Source organism: Meleagris gallopavo, chromosome 3 (genome assembly GCF_000146605.3).
Source record: "Meleagris gallopavo isolate NT-WF06-2002-E0010 breed Aviagen turkey brand Nicholas breeding stock chromosome 3, Turkey_5.1, whole genome shotgun sequence".
NCBI classification, from domain to species: Eukaryota; Metazoa; Chordata; class Aves; order Galliformes; family Phasianidae; genus Meleagris; species Meleagris gallopavo.
The window spans coordinates 13,279,831-13,301,443 of NC_015013.2; the positions used below are offsets into that span (position 1 = coordinate 13,279,831).

Sequence of the window (21,613 nt, forward strand, 5' to 3'; positions counted from 1 at the left end):
ATCCTCCTTATATTGCAGTGTCCCAAACCTGCACTCAGTGCTCAGGGTGCACAGCACAGAGCAGAGTGGGAAATGGAGAATGTTTCATTAGCAAGAGAGAACACAAAGGCACTGCCAGAAGTCTAGGATGTCAAAGGGAGCTTTTAAGGTGGCTTGAAGTCCTCCTTTGGAGACCATGCATGAGGCAACCAAATGTAAACAGTCGTTCGGTGACCTATGAAGTAGCATACACTGATAAGCAAGCATTACAAGTTTCTCTGAAACACCTTGTCACTCAAGAGGAAACGTATATAGATCATGGACTTTCCCCTCACTGCACAAAGAACAGACTGCTAAAGAGCAAAACTCGTTACCCGCTAGCCATCCAATATTACATCCAGTATTACAGTCAGCGCTTGTCCTGGTCTGCTTTCCCAAGTTGGTACAGATGTGCACACACACAAACAGACACAGAGAGAGCAGAACCTTGAAACCTCCCATCAAACATCCCTCAAATCCCAGTTTTCATCAATCTTTCTCAGGGCCTTAATGAAAAACTCTATGCTTTTGGTTCACAATGTACAGAATAAGACCTTCATCACTCCCTTTCATCTTTCAAAGCTGACTTTCATTTATTCTAGGTGGAGGAGAGACTAGAAAGAATTTCATGTCTCAAAAAGGGTATCACTGAGTTATTCATATGACTAACAGCTTGGTCTCAGTGAAAATATATAAATAGATACATATGAATATACAAAGGTATATACATAGATATACATAGGAACATCCCATGCCAAGGAATATCTACACTTTCACAGCTGACTGCTTTGCAAGTAGTGAAATCACTACATATCCACCAAAAAACACACATCCAGGCAGCCCTGAAGAGCACTTCTGCCATTCCAGAACCACTTGTTCAGTTATAGGAAATTTTAACACCACATCTCATCGGAGCATGTATGTATATTCAGGACTTAATAAATTTAAAGAAACAGAAAACAGGACAGCTACTGTTGAATTAATGTTATTCAAAGAAGGCATTTAACTTCAATCTAAACAGATACTATTATTTTGAAAATTTCTTTTTGCAAAAACTTGTAGCTCTATGCCTGCAAAAGAGAGTGAGTCTCAATTAAGCTGTAGTACTCTTTCAGCACTTGGAACTTTTTAAAAAGTATTCAGTCTGTGCACACTTTTCATTTAAACATTGAAACATTCTGTGACGCTGTGATGCTCTAGAGATTGTATTAGATGATCTCCAGAGGTTCCTTTAAACCTCAGCCATTCTGTGATTCTGTAAAGTTGGAGTTCTACAAAGGCCATAAGGTATGCACCAGGTAATTTATGTATATTTCATATACTTGTATTCAAACATATTGAATTTAGATGCATGCACACTTCCATATCTGTCCCTGCTAGAGCCTCAGGAATCTTCAGCTAAACCATTTTAATCAAGATAACTTTCAGGATTTGAATGTAAAACAGGCACTGAGCAAGCTCGGACACTGGGTATACCACTTTTTTTTTAACCATAAAAAGTGCAAAAGTTCACTTGCTGTGTTAGTTTTCTCCCACTCCCAATTAATGCTGAACATTTTAACAATTATGTTCTCTGCTGCTGTTAGAAATATACACATGTCTGCTTTGTATTTTTTTCAGAGGTGCTCTAGCATAAAGCTTGTCTTGTTTTCTGCCAACGTAGAAGCTATAAAATCAAGCTTGATTCAGTTTATTTCTTCCCTCCCCTCCCTTCTTCCTTTTCCTCAGCCTTATCCTCCTCCATGTTCTTGGGTGGGCAGATTCATGGGGAGACTTGGTTTTTAGTATAGCCACCAGCAGGCAGTTTGCTACTCTTCTGTAGCACATCTGGGCTTTATATCAGGCCTTTAATTAATCCTCAGTGAAAGCCAAGCTATGACATTTTGACTGGGCAGGCTCCAGTTTTGGACAGGTCTTGATTTATTGCGACTGAGTCTCAACCTACTTTGATTTATTTCAGCTTTGGGGAGGAGGGCAAGCACTGAACAGAAAAAGCACTGTTGGATGCAGAAACATGTGATGCATGTAAAGGACCTCCAGACTTCCTTGGCCCAAATGACAAACAGCTTAGACAATTTGCAATAAAAATAAAATAAAAAAGCCCAAGTGATGAAAAGATTTTAGTGGAAGAAATCGCTTAAAGCAACAACCATCACTGCCCAAAAAAGCAACAACACCTAATAGAAGGCTTAGTGAACTAGGATCAAACTACTTGGCAGAAAGTGCCAACAAAGGAAGCCCATACCTTATCTCTAGGTAAACAATAAATCCCCTGTCACTCATTAGTGTTAATCACGTCTCTCATCTGCATTCAGCTCAATACAGAGAGGCAGGACCAATGCTTTCCTGATGAGTCGCTTTCAATGAAAAGGATGTTCTGCTATTGCCTGCCAATCTGCCTTGGGAGGATGTCCTTTGCAGGTCTCCCCTCTCTAGCTGCACCATTCATTGTATGTAATGTGCCAAATCTTCTGTATGCTGAGAACAAAGGTGGCCAGAGCCAAACTGTTCAGCTAAATAAAGAAACAAACATTATAATTACATGAGCTACTAAATAACAAAGCCAGACTGTCTATGTTTAAAGGTTTAATGTTTCTCTGGGCAGGCATACTTTCTTGCTCAGAACCTCTTCATTTTGTTGATTTGTTTTAATTCAAATTCGGTTGGACAGGCGGCTTGGTGTGCTTATTCTAAATGCGACTGTAGCACTTCTGGTTAACAATGGCATGTAACAGGTAAAGAAACTCAGTATCTTGGAATCTCGAAGGAAAGCAAGTAATTTAAGTTTTTTCTTGTTAAAAAATTCAAGTACTCTTGATTTCTCCCTCTCATACTCACTTTCTACCGACTGATTTTTATATATTTTTTCCCATCTGACTATGGGAACTAGAGGATTTACAGCAGTATCAAAATAAAGTTAAGAGTGAGTTTTCAGCAACTAAAAAGCAAAAAAAATTTTAGTCTAAACAAACTGACACTTTTTATTTGTTGACACCTGTTAGGCTCCAGTGGCCAGTGAACCTCTAGCAAAAAAGGATGTTTTTGTTAAAGATTTGGCACCCACTTCTATTAAAATTTCAGTAACACCTCAGATGCTCCACAGTTCCCATGCAAAGCCAGGGAGGACAAATCACTGTAATCTTGTCATTCTCCACAACACAAGATTGAGGGACTAACAACCCACACATGCATATGCAGGCTTGCTTCAAGGCATCTGTGTCATAGAGCAGAAAAGGATACAGATCAGGAATAAATATAATACATCATCTTTGAAACCGTCAAAACTGATGTGTTCATCATGCATTCATTTTTAATTTTCAGAGTTATATCTGGTATAAATGTCTACCAAAATCATGGCTGATAGTCACTTGGGGCTTCTCCTAGCTGGCAGAGATTACGTTGGTGTTCTCAGTTTGGTCTATGCTACATTGACTAGTTTTATTATCTTTAAAAAAGATGCAGTTATTTTAACAGTGGTAGCTGGTAGGCCTGTGTTTGCTGGTGGGTTACACACAGGGAACTTGTGTTCACTGTCTTGTACCCTTACTGAGCGTGCACAGAGACTGTCTGAACTGACTCTCTATGACCGCTACAAAATAAGTCATTTTACAGAATTGTCAAGTATTCATATGCTAGTAAATGGGCTTTTGCAGAACCAGAAATTGAAATCAAATTACAGTTAAAGCAATTCTCAAGTCAAAGCTTTCTACTGAGCGCATCCTTCTTTAGCATCTCTCAATTCCACAAGAAAATAAATTGTCAAAACCAAGTAAATATTTGCTTTTTATTTTTTTCTGTGTGTGTGTGTATGTGTGCGTGCGTTCTAATTTTGTGCCTCAACTAAATTTGTCTGGAGAATTTCAGTTTCCACAGGCACAATAAAGCCAATAGCAAGCTATGGTTTGCTTTGCCCCAAGGGAGTGCAAGAGCACGTGATAAGACCACAGTGCTCCCTAATCAACTAGGGTCTTAAACCTCATCCTGCATTGTCCCCTGACACAAGGATGCAGCTTCAGCTATGTTTCTTCTGAGAACAAATTTGCTTTGCTCTGCCAGACCATTCTCCTTCTGGCTGCTGCAAAGTTGGTTCTGGGTGGGATTCCAGATGCAAGCTTTCATCCTGTGCCTGAGCACTGCTATTTTATTCTTGTTTACAGGCAGTTTTATTTTCCAGTTTTTATCTCCCTTTGTGAAGTAGAAAAGTTTGTGTTATTTTTCCCTCCAAGAAAGTGTAGTAACAGTGTAAACTCCAGCAGGACTTTCTAACACTAACACAGCCAAAATTTGTAGTGACATGTTAGTGGACTATTTCTGTGAAACAGACTTTATACGAACCAGCACCCCAGTGAAAACCCATATCTAGGCAAAAAGGATCACTTCAAGATACTACTAATAAAACTATCAACTCATGCAGGAGTCAACTGTTTTACAAGCAACTACAGAGCATAAACAACTATTCAAGCCCTTCTTAAAATAGTGCTTTCAGAATTTGGATTTTTTCCCCTAACTTGAAATATTTATGGCACATTGTATTTAAATGATCCGACTGCTACAAATCAGTGTAACTGAATGCCTATCGTCAGTATGTAATTTCATTAAACAATTTGTTTAGAAACCTCTTATGAATAAATAAAACCTAGTAACTGAGGCTTTTTTTTCCCCACCGAATAGTGTATTTTAAAGGCAAATGACATGTGCATGATTCTGTTACTATTTAACACTCTTATTTTTTTTAAATAATCATTTCAAAAATGAATGTGGTAACAATGATGATTAATCTAATTTAATTTCGAGTGGACTTTTTACTCAAACTTGTACTTCAGCCAGCTACACTTTTGCACATGTGCCTGCTGGTTTTACGTTGCCCTTCTCTAGATGTGACCTTATGGAAATCAGCAACAAAAAAGCCTTCTTTGAGGAAAGTGTAATTTGCTTAATTACAAAGAGTGGGCAGTTGTGCACCAATTTCATCATTCTGTCATACTTGAGGCTGAAAACTGGCACAGAGTGGACCAGGTGAAAACGCTTTATTGCGCTTCCTGTTTACATTGGTAACACGTTAAATGGAATTTTAATGTTGCTTGAGGTCACTTTTAGAGCCAAACTGTGGCTGTCCCTATCACAGGTGTACTGCATAAATGTGTGTGGGCACAGAGCCTCTTTTCTCGTCTGCCAACCTCCTCCTCCCCGTGTATAAATGTTCGATGAAATGGATGAAGTCAATCCCACTGAAGTCAATAATCATATTGTTAGCACAAGCTTTCACTCCAGACCAGTTTCTGCAGTTGGCTTGCAGCGTGCTTGGTCCTCAGGTTTGTCAGGAGGGCAAGGAGGGGACTCAGCTCTGCAGTCCTTATGGAAGTTTACTCCTGGTGACTGTGGGTCCCTGATGGCAAACTTGAAGCATATGCTCTCGCCCTTTACTGCTGTCTTCTGGATCAAATAGACTGCTTTTGAAAATGTTTTCTTAACACCTACATTTGTAAAAGTCCACTAGAATTCTACACATTGCATGAAGTCTGTCATTAAGCATGCTTGGACCATATGAACTTGTACAAGCCTTCAAGCAACAATGGTTTTTAATTGATACTCGCCTGCTCCTGAATTGCTTCAGAAAGACAGAAATTATCTGGAGATCAGGCAACAGATACTGCAGTAGTGTAGTGTGGGAAAGTGTCTCAGAAGGCAAGCTCCTTCATGTTCCAAGCTCTCATCCCAGGAACAGCATACTGCTGGGCCATGCTCTGTAGCAGACTCGTCCTTGCAAATCAGAGATTTCTGCTAGCAGCGCGACTGATTCAGAAGACCACATTCCAGAGGTGTACACCACCACTGTGGCACAGAAGACACTGGAAAGCTTTACAAGGTACCACAGGCCAAAATAAAACATCAAAAACAAGTACATGGGATGTGCCTAGAAAGGAACAGGGGCAATTCCCCAGCTGTGGTCCATATTAAAGCCTGACTGCTCTAAGCAGCTTGCCAGCAACTAGAGGACTACGGTGCTACCAGGCATGGTACTCAGCATTCAACCCAGCACTTTTCCATGTTGGAAGAGAGATCTACCACATATGCACACATCTGTCATGCAATGGTCATCCACTCCTGTGCCTCGTGCCACCTTTCCAACAAACTGAGACTAACTCGTAATCAAGGAAATTAACATTTTTCAATTGGTAGAAGTTTTAATATACCTCTACCTAGGATATCAATAATAATATTGGCAATAAAATGAAAAAGGAACTCACATATTTTTCCTGTGTCAATTATTTACCCTTTAAAATGAGTATGATATATTTAAAACCTTATGCTCCTTGAATTTAAAACACCTCAGAGAAAGAAAGAATTTGCCATCAGATATGGAAAGTAAGGAAATAAGTGCAGCAAAATAAATTAATGGTGAGCGGGAAAGTATGCCTGTATTACACAGAGAGAAAACATTGCATTAGCAGCACAAAGCATTGCTTTTTCTTGTAAAATAAGGTACAGTACAGCATGATTGTATGAATTGGAACAACTTTTCATAATGTCAAAAGCAACATGTATGCCTGGTATTATAGCATGAGGGTCGTGTTGGTAAAGAGTTACAGTGTAGAGTAACATCTCACCTGTTAGAGGTTAAGGTAAAATTAAGAGATAATGGCGTTCTGATGCAACTTGTCATGTCTTAAAGAAATCTGTCCAGAGTGTATGGAAAAAGAAAACATCTTTTGAGACTAAAAAAAATTGAACTCATTTGCAGATCAAGAAATAACAACACAACTTGAAGTATCTTGAAATATCAGCATCTTAAAAGTACAACACTTGCTATTATAAGCAAACTTTGAGAGCTAACATATCTTCCATAATGGTGTCAGTTCATTTTATAGAAGAACTGCATGAATGTAAGTAACATCAGTGCAACAAGAAGTTGGTTCGATGATCCCAGCCCTTCTAAGGACACAGCAACCTCCACCAACACTCTGAGCAGAGGTTCCTAGTTGGAGGTCACAGTTCTTTGAGGTTTCAAATGATTGAATTTGCCCTGCCCTACTTGTACTATTAAACCAGAGAAAGTAAGCCAGCAAAACAAAACCAACCAAAAATCCCACCAGCCGCTACAATTTTTCCCTGCAGACAGGTAACGTTTCCTATCACCAGAAGAGGATTGAGCTCTCTCCTAATTTTGCTTCCTCAAATCCAATACCAGTAATCCTTTAATCCTACTGCACAACAGAAGATGTTGAAAACAGATATCTAGCCCACCAACCTTGGTTTTGTTAAGTAAAACACTCTGATTTTGCTAAAAGCAATTAAACTGCCTCTGAGCTCTCGGGCTGCAAGAGCTACCCTGCTGGTGAAGGCAGCTGCTGGCCTCTGCAGCACCACTGAGCATCCGAGTGCAGGAAGGAGCTGAGAGCATTTGAGGGATGTCCCAGCTGCTTTGCACAGCTCTCTCATAAGCTGCAGGCCCTGGATAATTTCATGGAAACACTGTTCAATTAATTTTCCTCTTCCAGGGCTGCAGGCAAATCCCAGTCACACTGCTCTACTGACTGGGGACAAGGAAGAAGAAAATGCTAAGGCTGCTCTTCTACTTTTGCAAACGCATCATTCTTCATACTCCTGAGGAAACAAACAATTGTTTCTGTTGTAGAAATCACATGGGTTTTCAGAGGAAGAGAGAGGAGTCATGCACTCAACAGCACTAAGCTTTCCTCGCATGCCTAACCTGGTAACCAAGTCAGCCCTCCCCAGGGGAAGACTAATGTCAGCCATAGAAGGCCAACAGGAAAGTTCAGCTGCTCTATCTTTGCACCATTAATGCTGGTTGTAAGGTCAAGACTTCAACCAAAAACACCTACAGCTAAAATTCAAGTATTTCTGCTAAAACTGAATGTGGCATATTAAGAGCACCCTGTGGGTTTGGGGAATGTTTCCCACTCAAACAACAACAAAAAATCCTATTTCTTTCCCATACCCAGATACAGAAAGCACAATCACTCTGCTGATAACCAATGTTCTGAATAATATATAGAATATTAACAGTTAGAGCACAATAAAAGTGAGCCCCGACATTTTAAGTTATTGTCTGAAATATTTATTTCAGTGGAACGACCTGAAATTTTTGGAGAGCTGCAATCTTTGGTTCTGGGAATTCAATGCCCACAATTTTTTTTTACTGGCTACATTTCAAATGAAAGCAATTACAGTGGAGTGAGGATGTTACCACACAGACATAACAATGCCATTAACTATTTCGGACTTCCAGTGTAAATTCAACCATTCCAGGGTTTTAAAAATGTCCTCATTAAATTTTAATGATCTGTTTTAAGGGACTTTTTCCCCCCTATTAAAATTAAAACCAACTATGCTACATAGCTTTCTCAACGTGGTGCATTATTCTAAGATTCAAATAAATCTGCAAATCACAGATTAGTTAATAAGCTACCTGGATTATACAGGTGGGGCTGGTAGCAGTACCTGCTCTTGGTGTTGCCAAGCATTTCCCAATAAAAGATGCTGCTTTCAGTTCTTTAAAATGTTGCCAAATACCACCTGATTGAATTAAAAAAAACTTAAGCTCAAAGGTAGACACACCTTCTTACTTTTTTATTTTTGATTTTTTTCCCCACTCATAACAAGAGAAAGAGGAAAGAAAGAATGCAGAGATCTCAACTGAAGTGAATCAGCTTCATTTGTATGATTTCTCCCACAAACCTCAATAATTTATTTTTCCATGAATTCAGGATTTCCTTGCTTTACAAATGAGAATTTAAAACTTTGTATGAGGAGTAGTGGGGATGTTTATGTGAACACTGCTATGAAATTCACCCCAAACATGCTGAATTCATAAAATTAGTGTAGACAAGAAAGTTTCTGTAAAAAATAAAAAAAAAAACCACAAATGCTCATGATTTACATATACTCAAGAGAGCTTTTGTGAGAGCTTTCCTGTTGAATCTTGTGCAGACTGATTTCCCAGTGAGCTCGCTCCATCCAGCAATGGGACAGTGGTTTCCCTCAAGGTGCAGCAGCAGGCTGAGATGTCTGCGTGGTGTCCTTGCTCCCTGGCCTGGGTAATCCCAACTCCATTGTGGTATTCACCTCTTCCCCACAGTCTCAACTGCAGTTGCCCCAAAAGAAAACCACTACGAGACTGTCCAGAAACACCCCATTTTTAAAAAAGGTTGCCAGCCATGGTGGAAAATTAAAACCATAGTAACACAGCATGAATTTAAAGTTACTTCTGAAAAATGCCTTAATTTGTTTGTCTACAAGAACAGCGTGCCACAAAAGAGGAATTTGTCAGGAGGACTACTTTAGCTGTGTTATTTAAAGAGATGTTGCACTCAAGCTAACAATGGCATAATAGGTCAGCCTCAAAAATTTGACAACAATACATAATTTATGGAAACCTTATACTTGAAAGAAGCCTTAGTCTAACCTTTCAATCACTCCAATTGAATTGTAAGACCACCACTCTAACAAGACCACTTAGAAAACCACAGGGGTGGCCCTGATAATAATACACATATCATTGTTGAGGCACAGGAAACAAAACCAGATGGTTTTGCTGAAGAGAGCACATTTTAGGCTTTGCAAAGCCTAAAAACACTAACAGGTCAAACACAAAAGTGGTAAAAAAGAAAGCTAGAGGAAAATTCATGTAAATAAGAAAAAAATCTTTTTACAGTTATACCGCCCTCACAAAAAAATCGCTTCAGGAAAGTAAAAAGGGGAAAACAGTGCTAAAGTTTAGGAACAGATTGGGATAGTTTTCTGAAAGGAAAAGGTCTAGCAGCAATACTTACAGTAGGCACTGCTGCTGGAAATCAATACCATGTGACGTGCATTAGACAGAACACCTACATACTGTAATTAAAACCCTCTCCTCATTTTTATGCTTTAAATACAGATACCATTCGTACATAATGCAGTAAACTACACTCCTGTTTAAATTCTAACTAGCAATCATATCAAACCTGAAGAGAAAATACCACATCCGTGTACCTCTTAAAATACATGGATAGAAATATTTCCACAAAATACATCGTTGGAAATAGAAAATTATCCATTTAGAGAAACACACATGCATTCACACATTTACACACATACATATGCATATGGGCTGTGTGCATGCATGCATATGTGCATGGCACATTTGAATTTTCTCTTACGCAGCAGAATTTATAATTCCATTATTTTACAGACATCAATACTTCAGGAAGCTGATAACCAAAACCCATAAAGGACTTGTTTTGCTTTGGTTTCTCTTTAGAGCAGACATCCCCTACACAACTGAAATTAAGATGATAGTACTCCGCTAGGAATTGCAGTGTCAAGTCAAGAAGTAGAATCTAAACTACATATCCAAGTCAAGAAGTAGAATCTAAACTACATATCCAAGTCAAGAAGTAGAATCTAAACTACATGTGCTAAAAGAAAGGTATTGTAAGCTCTTCTGTAATGTATCCTGAGTTACCAAAACGTATGCCTCTATTTGGCACTAGAAAGCAAAACTTTCACGATCATATATTAGGAAAATCTGAAAGGAGATATTTGAGAAATAAACCTACATTTTGCTAGCATTGAATCATGTTCTAACTGAAAAATCATAATTTAAATATCAACTCTTTCTCTAATTGCATGAGGCAGTGAAGAAGAAACGTACACTAAGGACAGATTCACTATTTGCTTATCATTTGTGACAGTTCATTTGGTACCACTCAGCAAGAGCGTTGGAAAAAAATGCTTCAAGTCTTCAGTCTACCAGTCAAGTTCATAACTAAGCCCAGAGACCTTGAGTTGTTAAAAAAAAAATATGGAATTGTCATTGCTTCTGATACCCATGCCTCTAGAAAAGATGGTGCTTCAGCAAGTACTTGTGAAGAATTTTATGAATGATCTCACCATTACTTCACCTAGATGGAGGTGATAAGTTTATCAGTGCAGTGGATCGTCACATCAATCAAAGCAGACTGGATATCATTTTAAGATTGATTTCAATTAAAAGAGCTATTAATTATCCCAGTTCAAACAAGTTGTGGAAATAAAGTGTGCTCATACATAAAATATCTCTGATCATGTGAATGGCTCAAAAATCTTTATTTACCCCTCACGTTCACAAACAAAGAAGTCCAGCAATGAAAAACACAGTAGGTTTAATATTATCTCTTCACTTCTGTTAGAAGTGATCATCTGTGACTATAAAAGCTAAGTAGTAAGAAGAAAATATTTTTAACTTCGGTCCATAACAAAAGGGTAAAATATCTGAATTTAAAAGCATGCCTTTCAACTCATGAGCCAGTCTCACAAGTATATGAGGTATAGAGTAGTTATGAACACAGACATAACTCACTTTCCTTTCATAACCAACAACCCTAAACAAAGCAAGACTGTTGCAAGTATTCTGCTGGACATTTCAACAAATTAAGGTGAGATGTATTTCAAAAAATGACACATCCTTAACATACCAAGAAAACAACAAAACAGAACTAAAATTACCTTGACCAGCAGTCCACTTTGCTGAATCATTTTCCCTTGCCAGACAGAAATACTGAAAATTTTACTTTACTTTTGTGCATGAATTTTTATCTCTGAATGCACCAACAAACATACAAGGGATTCCCCATAACAGATAATGGTAATAGCTGTGCCAAAGGTCAGCTTCTGCCTATTAGAAGTGTATGAAAGAACTGTGAAAAAGCAACCGGGTGATGCCAGCTGGAGATTTCAGCACAGAAGACACCACAGTGCACATGACTAGATTTTACAATCTCAATTTAAAAATGGTAAAAATGGTAGTAAAAATGACTGTGCATTCTCTTGTGCATTTTAATCACAAACAGAAGTACAAGTAAAAAATATAAAAAAGCTGGAAAGGTTAGTTAATGTTAATTGATTAATATTAATTGCAGTTAATTACTTAATATAAATTAATATAGGCAGTTAATATAAATTAATGAAAGCTGATTGGCATATATTTAGAATTTTAAATGTTCCCTGATTTCACAATGAATTTAAGACTATGCTTAATTTAGAGCATTTGAATAGACCTGTAATTAATTGAACAGCAGCCAATCATGAATCCTCTGTAATTACTGCTTGAAACACTGCCCAATTTCTATTGAAAAGAAGTATTTTTTATCTGGATCAATGCTTGAAGGCTATTGAAGTTGCTACCTTCGACTTTTTTTTTTTTAAATACTTCTGTAAAATATACACTGATAGGCTTTTGTATAGCATTCATCAGTGCTACATCGATGACATTCCAAAATAATTAATGAGCATATATTGGTTCAATATATTAATAATTTGTTTGGAGCAGACACAACTAAAACTGCACCAGGGAAGCAGTTATCTTCATCATATTTCTGCTCGCTGGACAACAAAGTTGTGGGCAATGCAATGGCAGAAGGCAACCTTAGTAAGTGATAAAGAAGAGACTGAAGGGGAAAGAAAAGCCTTATTCTAATGAAAACGAATGAGCTCTTTTCCCAGAACAACCCTCCAATGAGACTATATCCTATTTGTTGGATAACCCTTACAACCTTAGAAAGAAATGTGTCTGTAGCTTCCCCAGCAACAACACTTCAGGGCTTCAGTTGCGTATGTACCTTAAGGACCATTTAGCATGTAGGAAATAAAACAAAAAACAACCAGCAATGGATCAATGTACATTTTTTTAAATGATCCAAGTTAAACACTTGTAAGAATCTGTACCTATTTGAAAGAAGACCCCTGGGAGAGTGTCTGAGGAAAACCGTATGCCTCATGTGTTATAAAAGGCACAAAAATGAGTCAGCCTTAAGGCTTGCTGTTATACTAGTATTTGAAAATACCTAGCAGATGGTTTACTAGAACTTTCTGCAACAAATAAAAGGTAGGAAGCACTCTCACAAAACAAAATAGCACTCAGAAGATTCATAGATCATAAGTGCTGATACACTGTTTTTCCTCTTCCAAATCAGTGGCATTGATCATCTGTGCTACCATCCCTTGAGACTTATGCTGGATCACAGTTAAGTAAAAGCAGAGAAAGAGGAAGTAAGAGAATGTAGTAATTTCTTCAGAAATGTTAACATTTACTAACAGAATGTTAGGACAAAACTAGTAACCAGTCCAAAATGTTCACTGTCTACTTAGTTCTATTTCCCTCTTTTCAAATGCTGATCGAAACCTCCTTCTGAGTGAGTTACATTTCCTTATTTTTATTCAGCAGCACAATGCCACTGTACCTCACTCTCAGTTGCTGAATATAGCAGTCCCAGCTCATAAACCTAATCAAACACATATTCCAACTCTTCTCTCCTAGTATAAACCAGTGTTTATGACTCAACTCCTGGTGGTGCTTTGTAACCACCAGACTTTCTCCTCTCCAATACATACAGGATACAATCTCTCCACAACGTCAATGAGAGTTTGGTCATCAACTTTCATGGGATCAGGAATTGACCCATAATGTTTTATAAAACAACAAAAAGGAATGTATTTATGGTTTTATTATTATCCCTACTAAGGAAATAATGAGAAAGGAAGGACTGTACATGGTCTAGTCTATATCCACATGTGTTACTTGTATTAATATCAATGGGATTTAAAAGTACATATGGAGAGGATAAGATATATCCCTATGTGTTCAGCCATATGCTCAAGGAAGCTCCCCAAATGCTTGTAAATACGATTATGCTTGCTAACATACTATGTATTTATTTGAACAATGTTAAATCTCTAAGCCCTACTTTCCAGCCCATTAAAGCCTCAAATAATTGTTTATTTCCAGTTTAAAGTTACTCTCTTTTAGCCATTAGAAGGCTGTCTGTAATCACATTTCCATGATATTTGGGGAATTAGAGAATTGATAATAACTCTCCCATTATCCAAAGGGGCATCTCTGGGAAGAGAAATGCTCAAGATGAACTATATTTTAGTGAGGAATTCTTCCAAAAGATTTTGGGACAGGCCCAAAACATGTTAACTGAAAGGTCTGGAATGCTACTTACACAACAAACATGTGTTCGCGTTGTAGACCTCAGACAACTACGTTCCTTCTGGAGGCCAAAGCCATGTTCCTGGATAGACTTGCTCTCATTTTCTTTTTGTTTTTGAAGTTTTGGAAACAGGACAAAGGCCTGACCCATTATGCACAGGAGACTTATTCCAAATTTCCCATATAAAAGAAGACATCAGAATTCATCCCACAGTTTATGATTTGGTGCAAACTGCCTTTAAATGAGACAGCTGAATTATTTATGGAATATCTTATGCATTTAGTAAATCATATTGATATAATTGCAACTAATCCTTTTATTTGGCTCATCTGTTTCTTCCTTTCAGCTGAGCCTTGGTAAATGTTTTTATGAACACTTTGTTATAGCTTTATCAATAGAAAGATGATTGGGATGGTTTACTAGATTACTACTACCACTAATGTTGAAGTCACAAATATAAAGCAATTTGCGTGGTGGCAGAATTTTGTCATTCTCTTGGTACACGTGGCATGATATGTACTATCTTACATGTAAATGCAGCACAGAATCAAAAAGCAACTTTATAGCCAGCTGCTAAAAATCACCTTTTAACTTAGCACAACTCCTTTCATGTTTACTTTTTTTATATCACCCAGAGCAAAAGTGTATATTGCGGCATTATCATTTCATTTCCTTGTTTTGTTGTTGTTTTTCTTTTTTTTTTTTACCACAAACAAGATTTGGGAGCTCAACATTTACTTTATCTTTTAAATCCCAAATAACAATAAAACCCCAGATCAGGTTTTCTTTTTGTCCTACTGAAATACTTCATGCTTTGTAAAACAGAGAAACAAAACTGTTGTCATTTTTTTAAACTACATCAATGAATGGTGAAGCCAGATCCGGTTTCCCAGCAAGGCATTATTAAAAGACAGAAATAGACCAATGACCACAGGAAATCTTTAAGCACCAAAATGGGGACAAAAGCCTCCTGGGGAAAAGACAATATTTCCTACATGGTCATTCATGTCTCCTTGTCATACAATACAGGGGTATTGTTTGTTTGTCTGCTTAAGTGGATGCATAGAATAAAATTAGAAACAACTCCTGACTATGAAAACACTTAAAAGGCCAGATGCAGGCATATATGGCAGAACTGAGATCCCAACTACTTTGTGATGCTTCTTTTTTAGGTATAACCAGATCATTTTGATCATTAATATCACTTTTGATCATTAATATCAACATCATTCTTTCCACATTATGCATAATAAAGGCCACCAACCCCCTCCACCTATCCATCCAATCTGTGACTTCAGGTCAGTTTGCATATTGCTGTAGTCTTAATATTGGTCATACAAATTGTGAAAACAGTAGAATAAATACTCCAAAATAGAATCAGGTTATTGTCGGTCCCTTCCTCCACGGAATTCAGTAAAGGAATGTAAACTCAAAGATTTATTTTTCTGTTCATGTCATGCCTGGGGTAGACTTACGTTACTAAACTCCCTAGTCTGAAATCAAGAGCAACACAAAGTTAACAAGTCTCTATATGCAAAAAAATCCTGTAGCCCTCTGTGGATCACAAAATGAAGATACAGCAATAAGAGTTATCCTCACCACAAAGATGATTCAGAACAAGGCATCTGGCCCACAGCTTACCTCAACGTAGTCCCTGGCATGGCCCCAGTCCCTCTTAGCATCCAGATTGCCCAGGCTGAAAGAATCCATCTGTCCGAGGTGAATCTTTGCCACTGATCGGCTAATTTTTCGAGTAACAAAATTAGCTCCTGGAATAGAAATAAAAAGGAGCATCAGCATCACATAGTCACAGTGGCAGATTGGCTACAAGAAACACCTAGCAGCTCGGCTCATTTCATTCTCCTTCATTCTTCATTCATTCTTCTCATACCACCTCGTCCCATGCCATCATTTATTGTTTGAGAGGCTAAGAAGCTTCCAATGCAAGTGTCACATTAGCTTCACTTTCACAGCAAACATCTCTCTTTGTGGGACTTCTAAGCATTCCTAATTTGCTGCCTCAGTGTTCAGTCCAGGCATAAAGCCAAAGAAAATCATCTGGAATGTCAGTACTTAAACACAAAATGCAAAAGGTTACATATAGAAGACAGACATCTTAGGCCACCCTTGGGTTTTTTTGTTGCCATTTAATTTCTTCCGTTTTATTTTTTAAAGGCATCTAAACATTAGTTTATTAATTGTTTTAAAAAAGCGTATTAAAAAAACTGTGAAGGTTAAACATACTCTATATTTCTAATTATTTGGGATTCTCTCTTCCTCATTTTCAATGACATTATAAAACTGTGACTTCACCTTTTTCTACTGAAGGCTGTACATTATATTTTATCAGACTTCAGTATTTCATTCACTACATTTCATTGGAAAAATGTGCCCATTTATGCTCACGACTGAGTTGTTTTAAAAAATACTTGCTTTTAATTAAATTTGTATCCTCATTTTTAGATTATGATCGCTGTTGTCCTAGAATGCAGTCAGCAGTTTCCTCAAAAGCAGAGGAACTTAAATTTAGATGATGAATATAGGCTAAACAAGCCCAGTGGCATCTGAATACTAATGGTCCACAAAAATTAAAATTACATGCCTTTTTAATAGCTAAAAAAAATATGATTGAGTGATGACAGATGATACCACATCCAACTGGAAAGCAGGAAAGTTAGTGAAACTTGTAAAATGCTCGTAGCAAATTTTAAAAGCACAAAATAGCAAAGCTTGTACACTTAAGGCATGCATGGTAATTTTTTCATTATAGAACACTTGAAATATGCATCTGAATACTTTCTATTTATTGTCAAACAAATGTTAGGCTGCTGCAAAATTACTACATAACGAGAACTGTGCGTTTCAGACCACTAATTTTTGCTTTAATGTCTAGAGTATTACAGTTCGTTTTGTATCATTTCACTCTGTCAAACAAAGAGCGCACTTTTAAGCACAATATTAAATGACACAGGTAAATAATTCAGAGCTTATCACAGGGTTAATATAGAATTTTAATTTCTGTCAATTGTCAAGACTGTCAATTCAATCATTGTTATCAGATACTTAGAATATATCATAGTTTTGTGCTTGTGTTTTGAAGGATTAAAATCATATAATTTCTACATTCCTTGAAAAAAAAAAAACAACACATATATAAAAAGACATTTTTATGATAGAGGGATTTGCAGAAGTTCACTAATAAAAATATACTTGGGAGTCTTTATTAAATCAACGTTTCTCAAAAACTGGTCAAATTGGCAAAATAAAAGCCTAGGCCATTCTTCTCAGCAGGAGAAAGAGAATTACGCCAAAGATAAACCAATGCAAACCACAGGACCAGCACTACAGTTCTGCTATTTCAATTTCTGAAAGCAAAGTGTGTTTCCCCAGTTCCTGGTTGGACAGGCTTGCAGCGGGAGTGGAATTCTGGGTGAAAGAATCTCTCTGGTTAGCCTGACTGGCACTTCTCCAATGATTTTATTTTATTTTTTTTAAGTTATCAGAGTAATCTTCATACAGATTATTACTAATTTATATGAAACAGATTCAACCTATCACATAAACACATTCAGGAGAGCTCTGAAATTTCTTAACCTTCTGCAGTGACATAATTTCAGTTTTTATTATTATTCTGTGAATAACAATTGGAAGAGAGACTTTTTCAACGGGTGAAGTACACGGTCTTATGTTCCAGGCTGCAACTGATTAACAAGCAAACCCAGCAGCTTTCAACACTACATTCCCATTTGCAGTAAAAGCAGTGAGAGTTCTAATCATCATCTGCATTAGAGCGAGTTTTACTGTCAACCTCCACAAATAATGAACATCAGTTTCCATTTTTTATACTTTCTCAGTGCAAAAAAGAAGCATAATAGGTAACGAGTGTGTGTGAGGATGATACAATCAACTTAACTTGAAATGTATGAAAGTATGAAAGATATTGCAAGGGGAAGAAGATTGATCTGACACAAAGCAGTCACCATAACTGGAGAGAAACTGTCTTTAAAGATCTTAAAGAAAAGTCAGAATACACTTTCAAATGCACAAATTAAAAGAGCATCAGAGTGATGAATGAAAACCTTTATTTACCACAAAGACTCTAGTAAGGGTTCTTGGAAATGCTTCAGCACTAAAGTTGTAGAAGAAAATTATTCTACTGTTCATTTTGAAAAACATGATCAGAACTTTTCTTATGTAACCCAGGACTGAATGGCAAATTCCAAGAGCATTTAAATGATATGGTTCATAAACAAAGTTTAAATACTGATTCTCTTCAAACACATATATCGTAAAATATCCTATTACATTTCATGTTTGATCCCATGCCATTAAATGCGTGTCATAACTAGAAATTTAGCCGATGTCCACTGGAGTCATACGAAACAGTTAAGGCTGTGTCAGCATTTCCACCAAAAAGCCGTTTCCTAGGGGTCTGCAATCAGGCTACAAAGTCTTGCTTTGGCAAGATGGGAATGGTTTGAGAATGATTCTATTGAAAGATCTATGTGGATTTCTACAGTTATCTTTTATATAACTGAAGACAAACCTTTGTATTAACATCGTTCTTCCTCAGGAGATATTGAAAATTTAATTTTAATATTGAAACTACACAAATGTTTTCCTCCACAGAATGGAAAGGTAGTACAGGTAAAAGTATGAGCAGAGCTGCTGCTATGTCAAACACTCCATCCTTAAGGTTGACTTTCATCAGGTCTAGATGGTACATCAGCTACAAGGCCACAGCTATTGCAGCTGTGTAAGGCTTACATTCTTAATGCTACCACCATCACCATATTGCATGAAAACAAGCTTCGGCTGGCAGGGAAGAAGAGGTTAGAGTCCCACATTTGTCTCCTGGCTTTGTACTGCTTCTTCAGTTCCGAGAGGCTTTGGAAAACACACCTCTCTGCTCACACCCAGTAGAATGAATGTGGAGCGATGAATATTAAATGCATGATGCATTTTTACTTACTCACTTATTCACAATATGTGAGGGTGATATTGTTCTGGGAGCTCACTGTCCTACACTGTCCTAGAGACCAAGAATCATTCTTACTCCCTCAGAAGGGCTAAGCATGCATGCAATGACTGCCTTGTGTAGCTATCCTAGTTATCTAAGCAGAAAACACTTCCAGACCACTATGGGCCAAATTATGTGCCTTCACGTTACTACCAACAGTCCTGGAAATGCCACAGCAGAGGTCTGGCCAGACACGGCAAGAGTTTCTTTGGCATGCCCTCACATTTCAGCAGTTCCTTGTTTGAGGACTGCCTTTCAAGAGTTCACATTTTAAAAAAAGGCCTTAAACCTGAGTTTTCATGATATTAACAGCTCTTTCAGCCCTGGGCATTAGTTCAGATTTGTTTTGAAAACCCAAGCCCTCCCTCTGAGATCATCAGCATTCCAACAGGAACCATAAGGTCTGATTTATAACTCTGTTTACCTTAGTCACCATTCTAAACAAGGAATCCTCATTAGGCAGACCTGATCTGTAAAACACATACCCAGACAGTAAGTGAGTACAGGAACAATATTGCAATAAGAAGTACAAACCAATAGCTTGAGCTCTGCAGTCCAGGCCTGTTGCCTGCTTGGCCTCCTGGTTCAGGGCAGCTCATCCCTCTGAGAAGGATGCTGCATATACCTGGCAAAGACATGGTTTCAAAAACTGGAAAAACACGTAAAACCAATGCTTTAGGTTGTACACTCTCAATATACCTACAGTTTCAAAGTTGGATACCCTGAGAGAAAAAAACAGTGCACCTCACTGTTTTCATCAACCTTCCTGCATTATCAGCAAACTGGTGTTTTTACCAAGATTCATGGGTTTGTAACAAGTAACCAAACAGACGAAGCAGTGTGATGAGCTTCTGCTATAGAAACTGTTTTTGTTTGTTTTTCCAACAACCATTATTTTCCAATCTCTCAAAGCTACAGATGAAAGTCAACACATGGTGAATAATGGTCTTAGAAAGATTGCTGTCCCTGTATAAAACTAGTTATATCTCACATAAGAAATATGCATCTTAATTCATATCACAGATAACAGACAACCTAATATTGTTCAATAGCAACTTTAATCAGCTGAGATGCAGTATTTGAGTTTCCGTAACAACTTTTCTGTTTTGCATGAAATATGACAAAAAGTTTTCTGTCTTTAGAAATGCTGGCACAAGAAAAGGCGGATTTTTCACCCCCCTCTTAGATTCTACAGTTCTGTCATAAATTCTAGCGGAAGTCCAACATGTTCAAACATTGTGTACCCAGTGCTTCTACTAAGCCAGGGGAGCATATATCTTTTAGCATATATGTTGTAAATGATACATTTAATGAGATCATTAAAATAATTTGATTGCCTGGAAATCCATGCTGCTCATAATTTCCATTCTATTAGAAGTTCTTCCATTTTTTCTGGGGCAAGCTAAAATGAAATGACAAAGTAGCACCCACTTTTTCTGGGGAAAGAAATCCAGAGTCTCCGTTAGCTTATACTGATGAAAATCAGCACAAAAACTCCAAAGTCAGTGGAGTTACGTTAATGTAAGCCAGACAAAAAATCAGTTACAGATCTTTGAAGCTTCCAGTTTGAGAGATTTAAATAGAGTTTTCAACTGTATCTTAATTGAAACAACTGATAAAGCAGCTGCTTAGTACATGTTAGACACAAACAAAAACATCTGAATTGTGAATCAGCTCTCATTTTACAATAGCAAGTTGTTCTTCTCATAATAAAAAATACACAAATTAGAAACATCCCTGTTTGGAAACAAAGGAAACATCAATTCTAATGGTGATTTTTTTCCTTTCCAGATCTTCATACTATCCTACTAATTTCACACTTGAATATGGCTACGTTGTGATGAGCTTGCCAAAAAGTCTACAATCAGATTTCTGCAAAACGAAATATATGTGAAATGAGGGCAAAATGATTCATAAGCAACTCATTGTAAAGTCATGCACTGCATGGGAAACATCTTCCTGACCTGAGTAATAAATCGTTTTATTTCCTGAAACATGAGATACAGTGCTTTAATCCTTACATTTTAATCCTATATAGCATAGCTGGAAATATACTTCATCATAACATCTCTAATTTCCTTCTCCGTCCCTTAAAACTGCAGTAATATCTTACGATAATAGGTTTCTTATATTTATAATACATATATAAAGAGTAGGGTATCTGACACATTTTCAGTTTATGTAACCCTAACTGTCTTCCAATAAACATGTGGGATCTCTGAATAGGTAAGAATAAGTTACTGATAATAGGTATTTTTTATCTGTCCCCCTGGAATTAATCACGTAACAATAAAATTAACAGATCGCAAATTGAAAGCAACTGCACAGTAACACGAGAGAAAATTCTTCCTCCTTATCAAAGGATTCCAATTCAGTATTTCATTAAAATGTGTTACTTCAATAAAATGGTATTCATTCTATTAAAAAACTGATAACAAAAACATCCACTTTAATAACATATCGATAGACAATTTTAACTTTCCAATGCCAAGAGCAAAGTATGCTAATTTAGGAAAAAAAAATCTGTTTGGCCCTATTTCCCATTTGCACTATCCTTTTTCAACTAGATGCCCTTTCATAATGGCAAATGCACTTTTTTTTT

At 37.3% G+C, this 21,613-nt stretch overlaps 1 protein-coding gene across 1 annotated transcript in view; it reads right to left on the reverse strand.

The window, feature by feature from the left end:
• The window catches only part of GMDS (GDP-mannose 4,6-dehydratase), a 393,916-nt gene that overhangs the window by 207,075 nt on the left and 165,228 nt on the right, over positions 1-21,613 (reverse strand). The window contains exon 7 of the mRNA XM_010708463.3: positions 15,633-15,760. Coding sequence (XP_010706765.2) covers positions 15,633-15,760 — 128 coding nt within the window. The remainder of the gene's footprint in view (positions 1-15,632; positions 15,761-21,613) is intronic.